Source organism: Pelecanus crispus, chromosome 4, assembly GCF_030463565.1.
Source record: "Pelecanus crispus isolate bPelCri1 chromosome 4, bPelCri1.pri, whole genome shotgun sequence".
NCBI lineage: Eukaryota > Metazoa > Chordata > Aves > Pelecaniformes > Pelecanidae > Pelecanus > Pelecanus crispus.
Genome location: NC_134646.1, coordinates 38,899,747 through 38,918,763, shown reverse-complemented (window position 1 = coordinate 38,918,763; position 19,017 = coordinate 38,899,747). Strand labels below are relative to the sequence as shown.

General features: G+C 36.9%; 1 protein-coding gene across 1 annotated transcript; it reads left to right on the top strand.

Annotated features, from left to right (window-relative positions):
- The first annotated feature begins 383 nt into the window (after positions 1-383).
- ASIC5 (acid sensing ion channel subunit family member 5) lies at positions 384-17,489 on the top strand. Its single transcript, XM_009481447.2, has 10 exons — positions 384-423; positions 3,965-4,271; positions 6,012-6,243; positions 7,377-7,496; positions 8,446-8,595; positions 9,156-9,303; positions 10,877-10,933; positions 13,060-13,228; positions 16,573-16,664; positions 17,290-17,489. The coding sequence occupies exons 1-10, from the start codon at positions 384-386 to the stop codon at positions 17,487-17,489; spliced, it is 1,515 nt and encodes a 504-aa protein (XP_009479722.2).
- The last annotated feature ends 1,528 nt before the right edge of the window (positions 17,490-19,017 follow it).

Here is a 19,017-nt window from a genome sequence, read left to right as displayed (position 1 = left end):
GAACAGCACAGTATTTTAATGAAGATAATTGGTCTTTCTAAAATAAAAGGAAAAATAAAAAATATGAAAGAAATTTGCAAGGTGATGTAACACAAAAAAGACAAACCTGCACTTGTACTAGTATTAGTATAATATGTACTTGAAATGTATATACATACGTACACCTGATCCTGTCATAAAAATAATCTTTTCTTTTACATTGCAGACCATGTTATTTAAAGGCAAAGCATAGCAACCCTGGCAGGTAAATTGCCCAGTGTTATGTGTCATCAAGTATCACCTCCCATTTAGTTTTCTATAAAAGCCATTACCTAGCAATGATCACAGTGATAAGACAGCTTGTGATCCATTCCTTCCTTACTGAATTATTTCAGCACAGCCTCATGGACCAGCTTGGGAGATTCATTCAATCGGATGCTAAAGGTATGTGACTAGACATATTAGAGTGCTTTACCAAGAGTTCTGTTACATTTTGGTAGTTTTTTTCAGGACTGACAACCAAAATGAGAAAATCTGTCTCCTTTCTCTTGTAACCTTGTCCAAAAATAGCAGTAGTGTACATTTTCAAGGTACAAAGAAGGTAGAGTTAAAAAAAAGACTTGTAGAAAAAAAAAACTTACTTAAGAAGTGAAGAAAAGTCTCTAGCTATTGGTCCTTTATGCATTTAGAATAAAGCTAACACAGTTTTAACTAGCAAATTACTTCTCTGAATGATACCATACTTTAATGATTTTTAGATTAAGGCAAAGAGGAAATCACAAATCTATCTAGAGTAACTAACCCTTGCACAGGGGCCACATACAACCTTCCTGAAATAACTCCTTCCAGGTAAGAGCTCTGGCTGAAGATAAGCTGTCTTTTAAAAAGCCATTCTTTTTTAATATGTTCATTAATGAAAATCTAATCACAATTAAACATTGGGAATATAAACCAAAAAAAGTTTTACATTGTTTCTGCTATGCAAGAGCTTAGCTTCCAGTTCTTCCCACTAGGTCCTGTTACATCTTTTTCCCCACTACATCAAAGAGCCTATTATTATTATCTATCAGTTCCCCATACAAGTATTTATAGATCATGATCAATTACCTGCTGACTGAAGTTTGAAAACCCTTTAAATTCAATTTACTGTGTAAATATTAAAGCTACTGTGAATTTCTGAGGTTTTTCTATAAGCTTCTAATAGTATGTCCCTGGCCTTGTATCGCTAATAGTACGTCCCTGGCCATGTATTCCTGGTTATACAAGCAGTGAAGTAATTTCTTCTCTAACAACATTGTCTGGAAAATCAGGTTCATCTGACTAACCATGATGGCTCTTGGGTCTTCTCCAGTAATCGGTGTTTCCTGAGGCAAAGCATCCACAGCCTATTCTGAATGTATGACCTACCTTACTAGTTCTTATATGCATGGTCTGTATTTGGCTTCAAACATGTGAATATAAATTCTATAAATGTTGATCTTATTCACATCTTTGACAAAAATATTTTTTATTGTAGTGCCTACATTAAATGTGCTTTGTATTGCTACAAAAAGAACATAGTGCTCTCAAGACCTTATTGTCTAATATGTCTAAGGTCTTGCAAGACCTTGCTGGCTGTCTAGCAGCAGCTTGCGTACTCTAACTCACTTACAGCCTGTTCAGCTCTGTTCGTTACACAACCTGAGTCCAGATACACACAGTCAAAGTTTTGCACAGCATAGGATGAACGGTTAATCATATATAATCACACACCCACCCATTATTGTGGTGTATTATTTTATTATTCATTAACTGAGACCTGGAATAACCATTCTATTATTAATTATATACCACTGGAATGTACCTATTCGTCATAAACAGACCAAATCCCAAAATAAATGGCTAGTCCCAACTTAAACATTTCATACTATTTTCCAATTCACCATGTGTGAAGAATTCCATACTAGAAATTCACCACTTGACCCTACGTAGCGTAGTTAAAAATCTTTTTTTCTTTCTTTCTATTTTTTTTTTTTTTAACTATAACATTTTCTAATGAAATCTGAAAGTAGAGTAAGGGCTCTTAAAGACACTCACCTAATAGTGCTAATTCCTCTGGTGAAAGACAGTAACAGAAGCAGCAGTATGATATTAGACAATCTTATGCATTAACGGCAAAACTTTCACTATCAGGTAAAACGTCATATATACTTACTGTAGTAGTTATGCACAAGAGCTGAAATACAGTTTAGTTACATATTTGCATAGATTCTAAGTTACACTTCTGCTGATTAAGCTAACTAGTGGTTTTTGATGGCAATGGACTTTTATGTAGGGATATGCTATCCTTCTCTTACTAGCACAGCATGTATAGTTGGAATAAACACACACAGCACTTTCCCTGGAGAAAAGGGTCTGACCTGCTTGTGGTCTGTTGTTGGAATCTATGGGCAGCAGATGCTGACACATGCTAGGAATGTGCTTTGCTCTGCTGTTATTTGGGGAACACGCAAAATGCTTGTCCCACTGCACACACGCTGGTGAGAGAGAAGCATACAGCAAAACCAGAAATCCACTCCATTCCAGTGCAATGTACAAAAGCACACATGGCTGAACAGCCTTGTGATGGGATCCAATAGTCACTAGAGCTAAGAGAGAAACTTTTGAACAGTTTTCCAGCAGAAAACTGATGATAAAAAGGGGTCACAGTAAATTATACCAGTATTGGTCAAAGTTCTTACATAGATCTTTCAAGAACAACATAAAGAAAATTCTTTCCCTTCAGAAACATTTTGAAATCCAGCACCATCTGGGATTTCATTATCACAGTCCAGAGACTGTGCAGAGACCAAAGCAACATCCCAGAGCGCTGATGTGGTCACGATAGCGTTGGCAGATGACCCTCATATCCTTTGTTCCTTTGCCCAACTGTAATAGCCTCAAGTAAATCAGTCTTATAAAGGGTATACTCTCTTCCTACCACACATGCCACGTGATTAAATCTACTTTTTGGTTAAAAAAATGGAATTGGGGAAGCATTTAATTGCTGTTAAACACTGATCTAAATAATATTTTTTCAGATCGTAATTATTATTCTCACAAATTTTCTTTGATTTACTGTTCTCATGGGCTTTCTTAATGACAGCAGATAACAATCTGTAAATGAAGCACTTTACAAAGAGACTGGTCCAATTATGACTAGATACAAGAAAGGTCTTATTATGTTGCCCTCATCTGGATGTTTTGAGAGAAAACATTCTGTTCAAATCCATGCTCAAAAGATCATTCAGCGACAAGCATAAGAAAATGACTGCATTTCCAGGTATTGAATATATTCATTACTGTTAAAGCTCTGAAACTTAGATTTTAAAATGTTTTGGCTTGGTTTGGGTTTTTGAACATCAGTTTGGCAAAACATGGGGTAAATGAAAACTCAAAATATTCAAAGTTATGGAATCAGACAAGTACAAACCTAAAAAAAAGAAAACAGGTTTCCTTTTGAACCTGTAACCTTTCAAGTTTTATCTAGAAGCTTTTAATAGTGAAAGAGTGATGTTCTCTTTTATATCATTCCATATAATTCCTTTTTTACCTTATTTCTCAGAGCAAGTATGAAGGAACAGGCCTTTAATGGGATGTTACTGTAAAAATCAGGTGCTTAGCTTTTTACAGTAGGTTCACAGCAACCTGTGGTTTTAGATCACTGAGGTATGTCAAAACCCAATATTTTCCACAGAAGTGGAACTATTCTTTTATATTCATACGCTTAAAAATTTGTGTGCTTAAAATATTGCAAGACATAGTCTGTTCTCGGGCATCCCTGGGCACACCTCTTAGCACACAGCTCTTCCATCTTCAGAAGCAAGTTCACTACTCAGAGAGAGAATTTACAATTAAAGAGAAATTTTGCAACTGCTTTCTAATATCAAAATTACATGGTTTCCTTTCTTAAGTGCCATTTAAAAGCTAATTTTAAAAATATGTTTTCACTTTGTTCCATATTAAGGAATATTGGAAAAGATACGATTGTACTTAATAAAGAAACTGCTGCCACATTTGGAAGACAGAAGGAAGTATCATCAGGAGTTTGCCTCATCCACTTCTTTTCATGGAGTGCATAATATTGTTCAAACGCAGAGCAAGACTCGCAAAGTGCTGTGGCTGTTAGTAGTCGCGAGCTGTCTTGCCATTGTTATTTGGCAAATCTGCAGTCGCTTCATCTACTACTTCAGCTGGCCAACCACAACTACAGTGGTAGTTCAGTATGTGGAAAACGTCAAATTCCCTGCTGTGACTTTTTGCAACTTGAACAGGTAAAAGTTATGTTTGTTCTTTGCTCTTGAGAGGCAACACCTCTTTATCTGAAAGCAGTCAGGCTGCACAACTTGCTTGAACAAATCACAGAGAACAAGGAAAATATGGCTCTGAGGGGCATGTCTTCCATATGACCACATGAGATTTAAATGAAGAGGATAATACAAGAATCAAAGAAGGGAGGTAGTTTTTTTTTAATCTTCCCCCTCCTTCAGATGAATAATTGCACTACAGATTTTTAAGTTTCAAAATGCAAGTTGGAGTAGAAAAACCTCTCTGGTGGTATTATTCTATGTATGAGTGTTGCTTCTACAGTGTAACTAAGGGACAGACATCGGTCACATCCAAGTTAAAAATAAAAGACAAGATTTGCAAATAGGTTCAAATAGAAACCTCATAAAAATGTAGAAATCTTAGGCAAAGTAGATACTTTTTTTTCAGAGGTGCTCAGCCTTTATGGTTCCAGCTGATGCCAGTGGGATTTGCAGGAGGGAAGCATTTGGTTTGTTTGGAAGTCAGGTATCTAAGCAGGAACCTCACTGCAGTTTTCTACATTTGAAGATAATGGCCAAGATTCAGATGCAGCCACTTTGACAATGATGCAATTTTTAGACCAAATAATTTAGGAACAGTTTTAGAAATACAGAAAGTTCACCAACATTGTTTCCTCGTAAGTTTTCTTATCTTCTACCTTTTGCTGGCAGAATCAGACAGAAGTCCAAATCTCAAATATCTGGAGCTGTTCTGCCTCACTATGCCTCCTTCCTGTTGCCCTGCATAAAGCCATCGGGGGTTATACTACACAACATGCACTGTGGATGGAAGTCCTTGATTACAGTGGGCTGTCTATTATAAAAATGCCTCACTTCTTGTAATTATAGTGGCAGAACATTGTAAGCAAATAGTCAGCTACTGAGCATGGCAGTTGTCCACCTAAGCGACAGTTTGCTGCCACATCCATCTGTTGTTCATGCTGTGCATATCCTTTCCTCCCATTTTTAGTAACTATTTTTTTTGTTGGCAGGACAAAGACGCACAGATCTACCTTTGTCTTTACTGTTTGACTCAAATTCAGTTGTGAGGAGTTGTTCCTACCAATCTTCCTTAAGTTGGAACATTAAGATCTATTATACAAATACATTGATATGTTTTTAAAAATAGGATTACATAAAATAGCAATTCTAAAGAACATGGTATTGTAGTTTCATTTGTGTTTATTTTCCTTTGAAACTTATAACTGTTTTGTAAGCCCTTACTTTATTTCAGTAAAGAGCAGGTATATGAGATTACTGCAAATGCACTTAGAAATCAATTTTCTAAATGATGGAAGACAGCTTTTTTTGAAAGGAACAGCTCCTCCCAACTAGTTTTCCACATGTAAATACAATTGTTCAGCTTGTCATCAGTTGTGCAAATCTGGTTGATGGCTTATGCAGATGACTAATCTACTCAGGGTTTTTTGGTTTTTAATAAAAAACCACACACAACAGAAATGTTTCCAGTATGACTGACCAGAATGGGATGGTGTCCATTTTCTGTTTTCAGATATGGAAAATACCTTCCTAGAAATGTAGACCATAATTTTTGTTCATGTTGTAGAGATCAAAGTGCAACGTGGTGGGCAAGAATCGGTTATAGTTTGTGAGCAGACAGCAAATCCTGTTACAGATTTGGCAGGAGCAGATGAGTGCTATAACTCTGCAGAACTCCAAGCAATTCTTTCTCCTTCCCACTGACAGGTTTCAAGCTCATGCAGTAAACAACCTCAAAATATTTTTTTTAATTTGGAACATTGTGTCTGGAGTTCTCCAAAAGTTTTCTATGGAAGATAAATATTCTCAAGAGCTAAATGATTTTCTTCTTGGGAACCAGAACTTCAGCATCAAGGAGTTTACAAGGAAAAATGGGTTTTATCTAAACAGCAGCACATTGCTAGAATGTGAATTTTTTGGAAAGCCATGTTACCCACAGGTAAATATGTTTATTTTACTAAAACAGTAGCATGGAGGGGAAGGGGATGTATTCTTACCACTCAACTTGAGACATCTAGCTTTGCCAGCTACTCCCCCTGTTTTGCCTTTACAGTCAGCCAATGGAGAAAAAAAGTCCTGCTCTAAATCACCCTGAGGACACCGATTCTCCCACTGATGGCAGAGACAGCCTGCTGGACTCCCTGAGCTGTAAAATGGGATTTCAGTCTAAATTGCTCTCTGCCTAGTGCCACTTCTGCACAGATAGCAGCCTTTGAAAGCTGTCATACCTCCAGGCTGTACCTAACATCCTTTTCCATAAATGGCCTATAACAAAGGTCAGTTTGAATGGAGTTTTTTGCATTACATGATTGCGTAGTTTTGTTCTTGAGGTCAAGAACGTAGACAGCCAGGGTAACTATATGCAGAGTCCACAGGAATTTTAAATAATGAGGTAAAAATAGCCCATCTTTGGGAATTTTGGACAACAGTCAAAGAATACAATCGTCTCATTTTTATGTCAATTCTTCCATAGAGCAATTCCAACTTAAACAGAAAACATGAACAGAAAAGTCACACCTATATTCTTTCAGATTAATCTAAACTTTAGATATGCTGCAGCTTCTAAAATTAGGCATTGGAGAGTTCTCTTAACTGAAAGACACTAGTGCTAATAACTAAAACTAAAGCAATGAGATGCAGTCATATTAAATGATGAGGTGGCTTTGGGAAAAAATGCAAATATTGTACTTTCATACGTCACACGACAGTTTTGAAATAGTCTTCACTAAACATCTACTGGAAAAATTAAACAAGTTGGTTTTTAATATATTATTTCTATATAATGTAACAGGTATAGAAAAACAATAGGACCTCATTAAATTATTCTGAACAGCTCACAGGTATTAATAAACAATGTGAAATTTCTCCTTTAAACTTCATTTTCTATAGAAAGGGATGAAATCCTTTTGAATATTTCCATCAATTACCATTTTTCTGATTGTAATATTTAGCACTGCCTTTGGGGAAAAACCAAACCAACCCCAGTAGTCCATCTCTTGCATTGTAATTCACCAAGAAAACGTCAAGTGATCTTGCTTTCATTTCACTCTTCCCTATTTTCCTTTACTGAAGGATTTTGAACATGTTTTCACTGAATACGGAAACTGCTTTACTTTTAATCACAATGATCTTCCAGCAAGAAGAGTGAGTTTGTCTGGAAGAGGCTTACATTTGCTTTTTGATGTCCAACAGGTACAGCTATCCTAATGATTATAAATGACAAATCATGTAATAACTTACAGATAAGTAGAGGTGTTTTGTTTTGGTTTGTTGTTTGGTTGGTTTTACACAGACCTTCAGATTTCATGCACAAAATTCTGTATCAAGACTATTTCTGAGTGAGAGGGTATTTTAAAGGAAAGTCTAATACAGATTTAAAAATCAGAATTATTATTGACTCTGTCCCTTGCTAAATGGTTCTGAAAGTTGCAAGTGTATATATGGATATATACAGAGTTCACCTACAATTGAAACGTGTCATCAGAACAGTAATTTAATTTTATACAAGCACTTTGAGATAACATCATTCATTTAAATAAAAGGCCCAGTAGTGAAGGTCATATGCTGCCAATTTCTGAATTTCAGTTGCAGCATCTGTAAGTGCTCAGTGTCAGTTAAGATCTGTAAATAGTCTCTGACCTTCTTAGAATTGTCTTTGACCAACAAAAAAACCAGAAATTTCAGGGAATATCGCCTTGTGAGATCAGGGAAGAAAACTAAAATTTAGAGTGATAAATGACTTAGACATTCACTTTTGTTCTCTAGGAATTATGAGACAGGAGTGACAGGTTCTGGAGAGGGTAATGGAAAGCTTGCTGAAATGTGATGGGTGGTTGCAAGTAAAAGGAATGAATATCCAAGTTATGAGTAAATGTTCAACTATGCCTTCTTGCTTTTGAAATTGGGAGATGACAGAAGGAACAAAAAACCTGAAAGTTTATAGTAACTGGAAGGAAACCCACAGAGGTAATCAACAAAGGAAATGCAAGTCAGTTTGCTTCTGTAATTTTCTGTAAATTGCCAAAAGTGTGACTAGAGATACAAGACCAAATAAAAAAGCATAGTGCCATTTTTAAATACAGCTACAGCTTCAGATGGTAAGCAAAGACAAAACTATTCTAAATCATTCTTTTTGTATCAGGAACAATTCACTGATGAACCTGCTCTTGGTTCTACTGATGCTGGTATAACTTTTGTTATCCATTCACCCAAAGAGCTTCCACGCTTTGATGGTTTAGGTTTATTAACGTCAGTCGGCATGCATGCACAGGTCTCAATCCGCCAGCTGAAGGTAAGGACTTTGCCCATCAAGTGGAAATATTGGTCTTTACTGTCTAATTCTCTTCTGAAGCATGACAATGAATTAGATGTTTTGGAAGTTAAAATATTTATCATGCCAAAGTGACTCATAAAAATAATTTCTTCTAGACACAAACAAAATTACTGCTATTGGAGGGAGGGGGGGAGGGATGGATGTCATTGGTCTTCATAATCTGTATCTATTAAAGTCAGCCCTTCTTTTCTAACATCTTACAGTCTCGCTGACATATACAGCATTTCCCCATCACTACATTCTGTTACCATTAAGGTTGCCTCTGATTCCTAGCAGAATCCAGGTGGAGTGGACCACCCTCTACGCTAGGCTGTCTGATCAGGTCCTACTTTTGCTGTGAGAGACGAGTTGATTTTATAATCCCAAAAGCACAAACTGTAATTGCCTCCAATTAAATCACAACGTTGCTGCTTATGTCTTCAACACGCTTCCTTCAGCACTTTAAAGTGTGAGAAAATAATATCCAAAATTAAAACAGACACAAAAAATTTTTATCTTCTGTTATTATTACCCTACAGTCAATTATCCAAGAATACCCATGGGGAGAGTGCAAGCCTGATATAAAGCTTCAATACCAGGAGATTTATAGTACTAATGGATGTTTGCAGGAATGCAAAGCTCAGTACATACAGGACCGGTGTGGCTGTTTGCCATTCATGCTTCCAGGTATTTCTCAGGAATATCATCATACCATACACCTATCATTTTGCTAGGAGACCTCACCTGTTATTGAACAGCAAAGGACATGGGGCAGATTCTTGAGGGATATCTACAACTGGGATTAATTAAAATTATATAAATCTGGGGGTCTTTTGGGGTTTGGTTTTTGGGGTTTGTTTTTTTTTTTTTTAATTCAGAAAAAACACGCAAGATATTTGGTTAGCACTAGACATAGCATCTGGGTCACTGGCTATCCTTAGGATACAGACCAAAAAACTTGAAAGAAAAGATTATGCCTCAGGGCTGCAAGACAAGTCTGTAGTCTTCAACCTGACTTCCTAAAGAGCTGGAACTAAATCCATAAGTCATAGATTTTCACATGCACCACAGAAAACCTTCTTTACAGGTGTTTAGCAGAACTGGTTGCTTGAAGACAGAAACCGAGGTCCCCCACATGAACCATGGAAAGAGTCTGGCACCAGAACAGGGCTCTGCAAAAGCCAAAAGGCTGCATGGAGCCATCTAATCCACCTGAAATGCAGAGTACAGATGTATGTTGCAATACTCTCCTCGAGAATCCAGGCATCTTAATCACTCCAGAAATGTAAAGCATAACACTGAGCCCTGACCAGTCTCCTCCCTCCCACCTTTTCAGCATTAAAAGTAATAATACTGTCACTTCTCTCTGAAGCAAGAGCTGGAACCCAAATCTCTGCTCTCACAGCTCTTTTTTCACAATTAGTGGGTAAGAAAGACACTGTCATGCCTGCACTTTCTGACTCAATGTATTTTACAATATCCCCAAGCAAGGTAGAATGTTTTCACTAAAGGAAGACCCATTAATGGGTAATCTCTAGCCTGTTTGACAACTTCTTGCAAAGGAAGTTGGCAATCTCCTGGAAACTCTCATGGAAAGGGGTTTGAGAAGGAAATTAAGGCTAGGTCTCCCATACCCAGGGTGAGAGCTTTATACACTGACAGTTAGATAAAGGAGGGCAATGCCTTCTTTAACTGTGTGCTAAACTGCTAAGTAATATTTCCACGCAAGGGAAAAAACTGGGGTGAAACTGAGACCATCTGAAATCTGAAAATTTTGCTGTTAGCTCAGGGTGCTATCTTACCCCCTAGGTCTCCAAACAGCTCTTGCAGGAAGTTCAAAACTTTTGCTGAAACACATGGGGTGTAATCATACAACCCATCTACACTACTTTGTTTTTGGTTTTGGTGTTGGGTTTTTTTTTTTCATTTCCACTAGGAAAAAAACCCAGAAATTCCTGACTTTAGCAAGCTAACACAAAGAGTGAGCTGCAACCTTAATGGCAGTTCTGGCTGGCACACATAATAAAGATGTTTGCTCCAACAGGAAGCCTCCTGGCTTGGTCTGTTGTCTCTCTTCACTATGTACCCCTTTTGGTGTTGGTAACTGCACTTCGCCCAGCTGAATTGATTTCTCAGTTGTATAATGATAAACATGAAGTGGTGAGCAGGCTTTGATGACATTACATTTCAGTTTAGTACAAATAGAGCTAAGGGTTAGGTAGTTAAATGAAGTTCCTGAAGTTTGTTGTTTGTTTTTAAGGAAATGGAACAGAATGTGATTTGCTGAAGTTTTACAATTGTGTTTATCCAGCAGTCTGTAAGTAATAACCTCATATTTGTATTTTCTAAACCAATTCCAAATAGTAAACAATATCTATCAATTAAAACAAAATACTGAAAGTAGTACTGAAACAGAGTACATCCCAGTTCATTTAATATTCTGAAAATAGAGACCAGACAAAGCATTAAATACATGCCAATTAAAAAACATAAGAATTCGTTTTAGTAATCAGAAATGGTTTAAAATGGAAGAATGTCAATTAATCTGTTTTCAGTTATCAAGCCTCTGGCTTGCATTTTTGCATTTTCATGGTATCATCCTTCTAGCTCTAGTGTTGTATTCTTTTTGTTTGTGACAGAAAAGTAAGAACAGGTTTGCTAATTGATAAAAAACACAATTCAAAATCATTGGACTTTAAGGTTTTATCTTTTCAAAAGTAAAACAAATTATATATTTTCAAAGTGCTCCAAATGCAATTTATTTCCATAAGCAAATACTCTGCACACAGTAGATATGAAATTTGTAAGTCACTACAACAGACTTTCTGGAAAATACTGCAAATGATAATTTAAGAAATAACTTCTCATGAACTTTAGAAAGCCTCCTTTTTAATTGTTTTGGATTCTGTTATGTAACGTGACTCTCCCAAAGGAATGGATGATTAGGATACCAAGTAGATTAACGGGTTTTGTGGGTCCTATGCAGGGGCTTATTTCTGCTTTGATTAGGTGCGTGCAACATTCAGGCAAGATCTACTACTGTGAACAACAACTATTTATCTTTCCTGCGGCTCTTTTGAAATAGATTCCACTAAGCTCACATTCTTATAATCATGATCTTTGGTAGCCTCTCATGGTGGAAATACATATATTATTTTACATAATGGATATTCCGTGACCAAGTTTCTTTAGAAACCACTGAGCAATAAACAAAATTGACCCCGAAGGCCTATCAAGGATGGATAGGATTCAGAGGTGGACCCCAGAGGGAACTGGCATCACAGTACTGTACACGGTTAACCTGGCTTGTAGGTGTCTGGTCCCCAGGACCCAAGTTAGGTTCTAGGTCTCCTTTTACAACACAGGAGAGGTTAGACATCTGATAACAAAATCTCAAACGACAGCACACTGATCCAATATCTGCGGGACCTACCGTTGGTGAGAGCATTTATTTTAGGAACTCTAAAGGCCGGCTATCCAGAATGAAATCCATAACCCCAGCGTCCCTGGAGAGTACCTCAAATCATCAACTAACAGGCTGAGGTAGCTCCTCCCCTGTGGTTTGCAAAAGCGAGAAGCCCACACGCAGAGGGAACAGACATAATGGGTGCCACCACACCAGGACAAATAGAGCATCACAAACAAGGAGGTTACGGTACTCAGAGTACCAGACAGCTTTGGGTGATGGTTTGTGCTTTAGGAAATATTTATGCCTTATCATTTTTCTTCTACATTAATTTTCTCCAGCTTCCCCAGATTTGTATAATGATTTCTTTCTGTTAAAGCCTCATCAGAGGAGTGGCTCCCCACTTTCACAAGCAGCCAGACCTGTATAATTTTGTGACTTCTCTTTGGTATTTGAAGAAACAAAGCTGTCCTTAAGCCCTCTTAGCTGTCTTAAGCCAAATTATCAAATGGCAGGCAAGGGTTAAGATAAAGTGAACTTAGCTTACCAAGATTTTTATGTAGTTATCAGATGATGGTAAACTACAACTGACATTGCTCTGGAAGCTGTTTCTGTGCACTGAAATGAGTTAGGCAGACATCAAGGCGTCAAGACCAAGGATTATATACCTAAGTATGTAATCAGAAAGCTAGCACAGAACATGGAAAGTTTTCTGTTGTCCTACTGTTTAACTGTAGATGAGAAATAATAAGCACATCGAGTCCTAATGAAGGCAGAAAGACTTACAGGTGCTGAATTTCTTTGGAAAAAGTAACCAAAAAAATCTCCACCCTTATTACTGTGCACAAGTTTCCCAAATGACAGCTACAAATACTTATTTGTTCATTCAAAACCGATGAGTATCCACTTTTCTCAGCATAACTAACCCATACATTTAGCAAAGTCCCTTAAAAGTAATTTTGTAAGTTTTTAAAAAAGTTTTCAAATTGTGTGCTTTTTTATAAACAGTATGTAAATTCTTTCTCCTGAAATTTCAGATGATATAGAGCTAAAAGGATTATGTACAGTAGGAACCCACAATTCCACTTGCCCTCCCCCATGTGAAGAAACGGATTATCCTACCACTGTCACTTATTCAAGCTTTGGAGGAGAAAAAGCTATAAAATACTTTTCTTCGAAACTGAAGAAAAACCCAGAATACATCAGGTAATCTTGCCTAACACCTTGTCTGATAAAAAACATTATCAATTACTTTTAAGTATGCTAACAGAGCGTATGATGTAAATATGACCTTTTAAAAATATATTCTTATGTGTGGTATTAATAATGTTGTCTGTGAGATAAAATAATCTCTTAGACAAAATTGGTTAAGATTTATACATATTCATATATATATATAAAATAGATACATCTAAGACTTGTGGATAACAAAATAGATACTGCAATTAAAAAGTAGTCTTCTTGATTACCTTCTGTATCATTGATCTTTTATAACAAAGCTTTTTGATCACTTCTGCAATTAAGAATAAAGAAAGGGCAGAGTTATCAAACCTATCCACAATCCACATGAGCAATCCATCCAATAGAGAAGACAAATCTTCACCCTTCCACAACTGAAGTCAATGAACAACCTAAATAGAATCATAGAATCATAGAATCATCTAGGTTGGAAAAGACCTTTAAGATCATCCAGTCCAACCATTAACCTACACTACCAAGCCCACTCTAGACTAATCAAGGGTAGACCAGACTAAACCATATCCCGAAGTGCCACATCTACCCGTTTTTTAAACGCCTCCAGGGATGGTGACTCCACCACCTCTCTGGGCAGCCTGTTCCAATGCTTCACCACCCTTTCTGTAAAGAAATTTTTCCTAATTTCCAGTCTAAACCTCCCCTGGCGCAGCTTAAGCCCATTTCCTCTTGTCCTATCGCTAGCTACTTGGGAGAAGAGACCAACACCCACCTCACTACAACCTCCTTTCAGGTAGTTGTAGAGAGCGATAAGGTCTCCCCTCAGCCTCCTCTTTTCCAGGCTAAACAACCCCAGTTCCCTCAGCCGCTCCTCATAAGACTTGTTCTCCAGACCCTTCACCAGCTTCGTTGCCCGCCTCTGAACACGCTCCAGCACCTCAATGTCTTTCTTGTAGTGAGGGGCCCAAAACTGGACACAGTATTCCTGTGTCATAGATGCTATGTAAAGTTGTTCTCCTCTCTTTCAACCCATTCCCAAAGGAAGCTTCATAAGCACTGAAGAGCTGTTTTATTGTAGCGATAACGTCACAAGTTTAATAATCTTTTCTATTGTTAGTAGAATTCACTAACACCATTTATACTATAAAAGTTACTTAGAAAATATTTGGTACAATAATTCTTATGAGGTAGCAGAAGAGTGAAATAGCATGATTCTATCTATGTGACTGAAAACACTACACAGCAAAAGGAAGTGGGTCTATATCCAAAAGAAGAGACCTTCTAGTGTGAAAACATTTCTCAACAGTATTGACTACACCTTTTATCCAGGAAATGGTGTTAGAACTTACATTATGCATAAAGCTGTGTTGCTCAGTAGTAGCAGTGAGCTGACACAATCTGCATATTTTTAAATTCATAGAAGAGAGATCATATGTGCTTATGCTTTAATAGTGCATACGTGCCTTACCCTTACAATATAATAAATTGATGCCAGATTTCCTTGCAAATATAAGCATTACATATCCAAAAATAGAATGATTGCCAGATTTTTTTTTGCTAGAAAGATACAATCTAGTTGTCAAAGAGCATTTAATACAGTTTTATAGACTGAATTGCCTCTTGCTCACAGACATAGATGTCAGCAGCACAAATAAGTATTGACAGGTGCTACATGAACTCATAGTATCCACAACATCAAAACATGTTTATAAAGAACTGTAGAAAATTTCGCTAATGAAATATCTGTGAGTATTTAATTGTTTCAGTGACTTCAGTTTTCTCACTCTTGAAGACATCAGTCTGCAAATGCTTGCATATGTTTATACATGAACAGGAACTATATGAATCATAGAATAGTTTGGGTTGGAAGGGACCTTTAAAGGTCATCTAGCCCAACCCCCCTGCAGTGAGCAGGGACAGCTTCAACTGGATCAGGTCGCTCAGAGCCCTGTCCAGCCTGACCTTGAATGTTTCCAGGGATGGGGCATCTACAACCTCTCTCAGCAACCTGTTCCAGTGTTTCACCACCCTCATTGTAAAAAAAAAATTCTTTCTTATATCTAGTCTGCATCTATCCTCTTTTAGTTTAAAACTGTTACCGCTCATCCTGTCGCTACAGGCCCTATTAAAAGGTCTGTCCCCAGTGAAGATTATGAAAATTAAACCTGTTGTTATATGTAAAAGATATTAATCCTTTGAGGACATTTTATCTTTGTTGATTATTTTATTGCCTGTAAACATCATGCACAACCCAGTAATTATTCAATTAAGCGAGTGAAAATACAGAACATTCCCCTGTTACCAAGTCTTAACCAATAGGAATCCTGCCCACATATTAACAAGTACAGATTCTGAACTATAAAACGTAGAGATCTATTGATTTCTGAAGATGTAAGAAGGGAAAAGTTAAATATTTATTGGATAGTTCTGCTAGCAACTCCATGACAATGGTAGGAAGTCTTATTAATAGAAGGTATGAGAATAAGATTATTATTATTACTCAGTGCTACCTGAGTTTTAGAATTATCACCTAAAGAGATAGAAATGTTCATTTTGTATAGCAAATAAAGTATTTGAATATTGTTAGTGAGCTCATTATCACTGTCAACCCAAAAATCTGTAGCTGTTCACACTTCTGAAGAATAATTGCTTCTTTTATTCTTAAAGGTCACAACATTATACATGCAATCAGCTTTTGTGTCTGTTTTATTCCACAACTGTTATGTTTATATTCTATTTAAGGTTAGGCAGAATCTTTCTGTACACATGATCTCATAAAGATGAGCTCTTTACTCACACGTAATGATTCCACAGGTCTTGCTCCAACTGAGATTTACCTACTCTTCCGCTTTTGCAGCAGGCAAGAATATAATTAGGTAAGCGAGGTTATTAGCAGAGGATAGAACTAAACATCCAAGTATAGGACAAGGGCTCTTCTGCACAAATATGGTCATTGAAATAAGCATAATTAAATATGCAGTTGCACATAATCAAGAGTGGTAGACTACACTTCTAAGCACTGTATCCTCTGTAGGTCAGGATGTGTGACACTTCCACTCAAGCTTATCTCTGTGACCCTTAAAAAACACAAATCTACCTCACAGTACTGATCTAGAGTTACTTTTTCAACATAGCCTGAACATCTACTCCTCTGATAAGCTCCTGTTATAACTGGTGTTGTTATGACACTTTTTTTTTTTCCCTTCAGTCATCTAACTCATTATGGCAACACTAATCTAATTGTTCTTTAAAAGACACCATCATTCTCCCTGAACTTGGTCCATGCTGCTAAATATTGATAAAAATGAACAGCACTCCTGACTGTCTCAAGTAATACCGTATGTATTTGTCATTAGGCAGAACCTTGTGCGTATTGACATTAAATATCATGACCTGAGCTACAAAATAACACAGCAGCAGAAGGCCTTGACTATATCCGAGTTGCTTGGTAAGTGAATGTTTAATATTTATTTATTGCTGATTAATAATTAATCTAAAAATTAAAAAAAAAAAACCACCACACAAACCAGCCTGGTTTTTTATTTTCTCCCGTCCCAAGTCACAGTCTACATGGACTTCTAAATAAAAAGCAATACCATTTAAATTATAAGGTTAATAATCATGTCTGCCTTATGGTCATTTTTTATAGTCCCCTGTCATTCCATTAAAGAACTTGCAGTATGGACAGCAGCTGAGAATAAGAATTAAGTTTGGCACTAGTTTACAGCTGTATCACACACGGGATTGTAAGAATAGTGACATTTACAGGATTTAGAGGGGAGAGGGAGAACATGGGGAGGAGAAGCAAGAGAACAGTTAAAAAGGCATAGAAATAGGAAATATTTTAAGTGTCTGTTTCACAGTAGGATCTGTGGTACTTGCTTTATTTAGAATTTTAAGAAACACATTAGTCTTCTCCAATAAACTTTGTTAAGAATATTAATTCTGTTTTCTTAAAATGATGGATTATGTATATTGAATTTATTTAATACTTTGACCCAGCAGGGTTTTATTTGCTCGCTAGACTAAACCAAATACTTAGGGTGACATATGTTTATTTCCTTCTATTACAGCTGATGTAGGTGGCCAGCTTGGATTGTTTTGTGGTGCCAGTATGATTACAGTCATAGAACTGCTTGAGTATGTTTTTACTAACTTCTGTTGGATGTGCATCTTCCTTCTATTGAAAGCTCCTGAAATACCTCAGTGGAACAATCCATCCCAGAACCAACCAACGCACAAGGAAAAAAAGAAGGGAATACAAGAATGTTAGTGGCTTCTAGAAGCGCAAAACTAATTTTTTCCTGCAACCTCCCTTCCTTTTTAAGATACAAAGGAGACAGTAATATTTTGCATTGCTCCCTGCCCTGCAGTCCTTATTCTTCCTGATTCTTTTATTGCCTAGAACTATTTAACTGTGCTAAATAACTTTAAAGAATGAACTTTGGAAAGTCTCACTTTCTTTCTCAGGTAAAGAAAAATGTAATCTTTACCTAAAATTTTATTTTAAGGAATTACCAATTTTTTTTTTTAAATTGCATAGCAAGTGATACTGACATACAATGCAATTTAGGATTTCTGACCCAGTTTTTATGTTCTGTATTTTGAGTGAGGAGAGATAATACTCATGCCAAATTAACACACACAAGTTTCCTAATCACCATAAAGGTGGAGCACTGCTATGCTGAAAAAGCAGATTCCTTATTAACAACAAAGTCTTTACTAGTAGGTTACCACCGTTGCATGTTCCAGTGAAGGATATCATAGCTTTGCCTATCAGAATTAGGAGTGTGCTTCTACAGTGTAATTATGTTTGAAACGCATAAAAAGAAAATAAATCTCATGAGTCTGCCAACTACTATAGAGAACTATAGGGCACCTGAGCAGATGGCAGGTGGGCAAACATAGGCCAAGTTCAGCATTTAATGTCATGAAAGATGATAATAAAGGCTAAAGGCTTCATCTAATTCTTACCAAAAGTCAGTGAGAGTAAGAATCTTGTGGCTTTGGTGCTGAAACAGGCTTCCTGAGCATTTATTCTTTTAAAAGCACTCAGAAAAGCTTATGTGCTTTCCTACATCTGTGTGGGTGTATAAAGCAGTAGTGGTTTAGAGTCTTATGTTTTTAGAGAAGACTTTGGTGATTAAATGAAATTCCAAAGATGTGTAATAGTGTAGTGTCAACAGACACTATTCCCCCACCCCACCCCACCCACAGTAAAGCTCTTAGAACAAGAACTGTGCACTGGAGGGGGGTGTTGCGTTCTTTTTAAGTACAATATCTTAGTAAACAGCATAATAATTTTAAAATGTAAGAGTTATAGGATAAGATAATTTTGCTTTATACAATGAAATTATACAGTGTAACTTTAATATATTTATTTCTCTAGAATACGTTTCTGAATACAGTTCTGAACAAATCCATGCTTGCCCTTGATAGTCTTCTGCCGAGTCTATCAATCAGCACTTTTGATGCATTTGGAGGTGCCAAACAGAGCCAGGATGGAAACCCATTAGGAGAGGCAGACAGAAAACAGACTTGTAGAAAATGCACCCAAGACTAATTTTAAGACTACATGATAAAGGATTATCCTGATTTGAAGCATTGGCTTCTTTTCCATTAACTATACGTAATAGAAATAGATAACTTTATTTGAAAACTTCCAGTCAGTTGTCTGGACTTCAGACTAGCACCACATAGACTTTGCTAATCAGAACATTTTTGCATTAGAAAGCTCACAAAGGCTACAACATTACACCTTCTGAACCACTGCTCCCCAGGTGGTGCCTGGGCTCTGCAAC